Source organism: Drosophila virilis, chromosome 4 (assembly GCF_030788295.1).
Source record: "Drosophila virilis strain 15010-1051.87 chromosome 4, Dvir_AGI_RSII-ME, whole genome shotgun sequence".
Classification (NCBI taxonomy): Eukaryota; Metazoa; Arthropoda; class Insecta; order Diptera; family Drosophilidae; genus Drosophila; species Drosophila virilis.
In genome coordinates, this window is record NC_091546.1 from 24,911,080 (window position 1) to 24,916,617 (window position 5,538).

A 5,538-nucleotide genomic window follows, 5' to 3' on the forward strand; every position below is an offset into this window, starting at 1 on the left:
AAAGAGCAGCTGTCTATATCAATGCAAGGTTTTTTCCGGGGCAAATAGGGATCATATGGAAAAATATAAAAGTTAGAGGCTAATTACAGAAGCGGACCGTTGCAATTGGATATGTGAGCTTTCGAATGGGAAATGCTCTGTTCGAACTAATCGTATACATACCTTCTTGTAGCAATCAATAATTTTGTGAGAGGGCTTTTTGAAATTTGCTCAGGAGCATGGCTGCCCATCAAAGGACTCTTTGGATTCACACCACTTTACAGTTCATTAGGCAGTCGACGCGTACGAGCAGTATCTCAAATCTAGGCGAATGAGTATCTGTGAGTTGCGAGTGGACAGGGCGGGTCTATTCGAGAGTCTTTGTGTGAGGTGCTGGCTGTGACATGTTTAAAAATAACAATATGAAGGCAACTTTTCCAGCAGAAGCGATACATAATAATTAATATGCTCAACTCATTGAACAATTATTTAATTTGGCGTTAATAATAATTTTGCGACATTTTTTTCCTTTTTTTTTGTGAGCTAGTTTTAGACGCTGCAGCTGCGACGAGTTTGGGTGGTGCCTGAAGGCAGCATACTTTTAGCGTACACTGTGTGGCATCAAATGTTGCTATTTTTATCGACAACGTTCGTCTCTTCAGGGAAGTTCATCAAAGTCAAGCACAGACAAGGCGCCACACAGGCACACAGTGGGCGGGGCAATACACACTCTACCTGCCAAGACAGTTGACACATGTGGCATACACGGAGGTGTGTGTTTGCAAGTCTGTGTATCTGGAAAGGAAATTTATTTCATTACAGCTCAGCACCCAACGCAGTCGCGTCCTTCTGTCCTTCTGTCCGTTTATCGGTCTGTCCGTCCCTCTGCCTACCTCCGGCTGTCGATACGTTTGACTATTTGACTGGCAAGCATCCGTTTCAGTTTGCCGCTTTTATCTATAAGGCAGGTGAGCACGCGGGGGTAGGAAGCTTCCTGCCATACTGCGACAACATGGAAAAATTCTCCACGAACATAAATTTCCATGGATGCACGTGCAAAGCTTTCGGCATGAAAATCAATTAACTTAAATTAATTCAGCGAAATATTTGCGCTGTAAAAAGTTGGCCAAACAAACATGTGCCACAATTTCGGCATCTCCCATTTTCTCCCATTTCTCATTTATATGTATATCTATTTTTTTTCTCTTTTTTTGCGCTATTTTCCTGTTTATGTTTTTCAGCCTCCCGTGAGCTTAGCCTGAGCTGCTAGCTGCGCTTTGGGAGTGCTGTAATACCAACAGGCTAACAATTTAATTTGTATTCTACATGCTATGCAAATACCATTATCCCGAATAGGCATTACAAATTGATTTTGAGCAGGTGACACAGCTCTTTGGGGCGGGTATCGCATGGATAAAGGTGTACTAAGCTGTTGTGAGCATATGCAGAAAGTTGGACATGTTATGCGATATCAAGTATCTGCATTGATCGAACTTTGTTATCGAAGCGTATAACAGCTCAGGTTGGCAAATTGTTATTTTTAATTCTCCTATAGACAAAAACGATATCACTTTAATTATAAGATGATAGGTGTTTAATTTCTGAGTACTCTAAATGTGTTTCCTAAAGACACTTAAGCGAAAATTGATAACATATTTCAAATTAATGAAACTTACAGTCATTTGATTTTAGTAGCATTCCGGTATGCTTTGAAGTTTTTTTTGTCAGGACTAATTATTTATAAAACTTTAAATATTATGCAATAAATTGATCGGTGCACCTGTATTTTAATACGTTACAGGGTGTATCCTAATCAATTTTAGTGTATTCTCTTTGTTAATAAAGTATTTATATGCGTTCACATAAGCCGACCTTGTTATATAATATAATCTGCATTTTGCGAACAACCAAATTGACCGCCGGTAACCGCATATGAATTAATGCACAATTCGTTGTGGCATTATTTGAATAGACAATTATACAATTTTCCAAATGATTTGACGAATGCAACACACAATCAATTCAATTTTGGCCAAATCAAATCGTTAAATATTAATCTATTCGGCATGCAATATGTGAGTAGGTCAATTTGCGCATATTTTCGGAGTTAACCAATAATAAATGTATGTGGTAAAGGATATAAAAAATGCCGAAAAAATAACATAGTATAATCATATTTTCTTGTTTTCTATTTCCTTTTCCTCATAATTATAACATGAAGTACCTCAAAAAAATAAACAACAAATATTCAAAAAAGCTTTGAAAAGCATTGAATGTGCCGGAAATATATTTTTTTATTTGTTTCCTAGAACTGAAACTACAACTAATGTAACTGGAAACGGCACAATAATTCCATCCATTTTAAATGTAACTCAAAATATAGGTAATGCATTTATTTAGCTTGTGAACAGAATTTATTTATGCAGCAAATACTGTCGATTATGTGGAATGCATATGTGTCTGTGCACGTGTAAAGTGCGTGCGTGTGTTTCCGATTGAAGCTTTCGCTTTAGAGCACGTAGGCAAACATGGCGTATACACAATGTGGCGTTCCATTGGATACATCTCGCACAAGCTGTGCATTAATAATTGTACAGACCTATTGACTGATTGACTGACTGATTGACTGACGGTCTTTGATTGCTTGATTGATGCACTGATTAGAGCAAGGCTTGAGTGCGCCTTTGAGTAGGCAACATATGAAAATCAATGGCGGCTTTGGCTGCCATTTTACTGTCATAGAAAACTTGTCGCAATTTCCACAGCTAAAGACGATAAACGATTTCCTCTATCAAGGACATAAGGGATATTTAACATCGTTGCACATTCCTTGGCAGTTGGAGGGCGGGCGGGCCTAGGGGACTCGGTTGAGTGTGCGCACATTTCAAGCACGTCATCGGTTTAAGGAAAACCTAGCTGTAGCCATGGATGAGGCAGGCCCTCTGACAATCAGGACGTCAATTCCAACAGGACTCAACAGAGTTTAACGAACCTGTGCACATGTGTGTGTGCATGTGTGTGCGAGAGAGAGAGTGAGTATCTGAGTATGAGTGTACGCACCTTAACCGTTACTTACCACACTTTTACAGTAATGCGTCCATTAACAACAGCTCATTTTGTGCTCGAAGCTTAAAGCTTACGGTTTTTGTTTAAATGAAAGCATGTAAGCTTTTACACAGGGCTTTTTTGTGTGCTTTAACAGATTGCGCATGGGTTTGCGTATTGGTTTTTTTTTTTGGGATTTTTAAGTAGGATTATTTCAAATTATGGTAAAAAAATATAATTTGGGTTGGAAACAGGGACGATTTTAAGAACTTTTATAGCTTTCCTCTCTCAAAATAAGAATCTGCTTGGATAAATGAATTTCGATGGTTAATAATGATTAAGATTAAAAGTTAAATAATTCAATTCAAAATAATATACAAATTAAAAATTGTTAACAATTAATTTATTCCCATATCAAAATACAGTAAAGCATTTATAATTAAACTTATGTAGAACATTCAACAAATTTTGCAAATATTTTAGACGGGTTTTAATATAAAAAAACTTTTCCCAAAAAAAATAATCCATCATATACTGAGAAAAATACGTGATATGTTTTAATTACCAATCCTATGGACTTTAATACTGGCTCGACATTAACTTGCCACACAATCTAGAACTTTGTTAGCGACCTCTGAAGGCTCACCAGCCGTGCTCCTTGTGCAGGACATGCTTATAAATGGTATAGGGCACAGGATATGGCTTGGGCACAGGTATCTTGATGTGCTTGATCACCTCGACGGGGTACGGTTTTTCGACTTCAACCGGATAGGGTTTTTCCACCGTGTACGGTATCTTGCGTTCCGTTATTTCGGGAACTATTTTATAAACGGGAATTTGTATTTCCTGTTGCACCGGAACATGAACCGCATAGGGTTCTGGTATTTGCAGCCGTATAACATTGGGTACCTTTTAAAAGGGAAACTAAATTGAATGAAATCCATCTTAGGCCAACGCTTTGAATTCACCAACTTGTACGGCCACGGGATGTGGTATGGGCAATGGCACCTTCTCAATGACATGGACGGGCACATGCTTCGATGTCTCCGAGTAAGTGGTGGGTGTGTCTTGGTGTTGATGATGATAATCTCCGAAGCCGGTACCACCTCCACCTCCTCCACCTTCAAAGTGCCCCTCGCCAGTGTGCTCCGACGCATAGCTAAGAGACATGCCGCAGACGAACAGCTGTGCGGTTGTACGGGGATTATGACTTTAGAGGCCACACTAGAGAGTTTTTGATGCACTTACAATTAACCACATTTTATGGCTGAGATTTATTTGTGTATTGGTTGCTCCACGCGCCGCGAATTGCAGTTAAACAATGCGAGTGCCTGCAATCCGTTAGCTGGCTTTTATATTGCAGCTGGCAGTTGGCAGTTGGCAGTTGGCCAAAAGTGAAAGATTTTTCCATTACAATTGGTCAACTGTTTAGTTGATGTAACCATAACATTGAAATAGAAAGTATTGCATTCGGATCGCATAATTTTCATTGTGCTTTTCCAAGCAAATGTTATAACAACAAATTGGGTTCAAGTGGGTATCAAGTATCCCGCTGCCTGTCCATTGCTCTCACTCTGGGCTGGCAAAGTGAATGGCCCTGCCCTGTTCCGCGTCGCCTCGGCCCGACGGCTCCTGCTGCAATCTGGGCCTGTCCCAGCTTTGGGGTTAAGGTTGTTACACGTACTTGAGTTCTGCTATCGCTTCCGTCAACCGTAACCCGCTCTGGCGAAAAAGTGATAGTCGGTAACGCTAACGCTGCCCAGCAGCCAGTCAGACCACTTTTAATATTCGTCTGAGATTTGCACAAACACCGAATGGTGTCTAGGAAATGGGCAGCATCACTTTGCTGGGCCTTAGGCGCAGGCGCAGCTGCTGGTGCAAGCAATGAAATCAAAAAAACTGGTTCGCAATTTGGGCCAAAAAACTAATCATTGGGATGCCTAACAAAAAATTACAAATGCCCGTGGTAAGTTCGAGGGACAAAAAGAAAATGTAACATCAGGAAATGTGAAAATTAACTGCAATTTTTAACATAAAAAGGGCGTAATAAGCATATCAAAGGTAAACACCCGATTAAATCAGACAGGTTTGAAATTTTAAAGACCATAGCGGCATATTGAATTTGTTTGTCTTTACCCTTATATAAGGGAATAGCGATACTGAATTGAATATACTTAAATGGCATTTCTTTATTGCAGAAAGTTAATGACTATATTGGAATACTTCATATCAGGGTACTCGGTCATATTTTTCTTCTTTGTGCCAGTTAAAGCAACAGTTGAATTTGTATTTCCAATAATTGAATCCTACAAATCAAAGATGCAAGCAACACATATTCGGGTAAGTGCACATTTATCTATTTTTTTGTAAATTGTAAATTCCCGAAAACACATTAAGCCCATAACTATGACTCTAGCGGAAAGAAACTTAAGACCTTGTTCATCATCCAATGTTGGATTTAATACGTACTGCATACGTAATGTTTCAATTGGAACAAGTAAATAGTTGAATCAG

The 5,538-nt window shown here is 39.2% G+C and overlaps 1 protein-coding gene across 1 annotated transcript; it reads right to left on the reverse strand.

Moving 5' to 3' along the window:
* Window positions 1-3,405: 3,405 nt before the first annotated feature.
* LOC6634185 (uncharacterized) lies at window positions 3,406-4,391 on the reverse strand. The gene is made up of 3 exons (XM_002057742.3): window positions 4,273-4,391; window positions 3,997-4,209; window positions 3,406-3,933 (listed from the first exon to the last, which is right to left on the reverse strand). The coding sequence occupies exons 1-3, from the start codon at window positions 4,282-4,284 to the stop codon at window positions 3,667-3,669; spliced, it is 492 nt and encodes a 163-aa protein (XP_002057778.1). The 5' UTR covers window positions 4,285-4,391; the 3' UTR covers window positions 3,406-3,666.
* Between the last annotated feature and the right edge of the window lie 1,147 nt (window positions 4,392-5,538).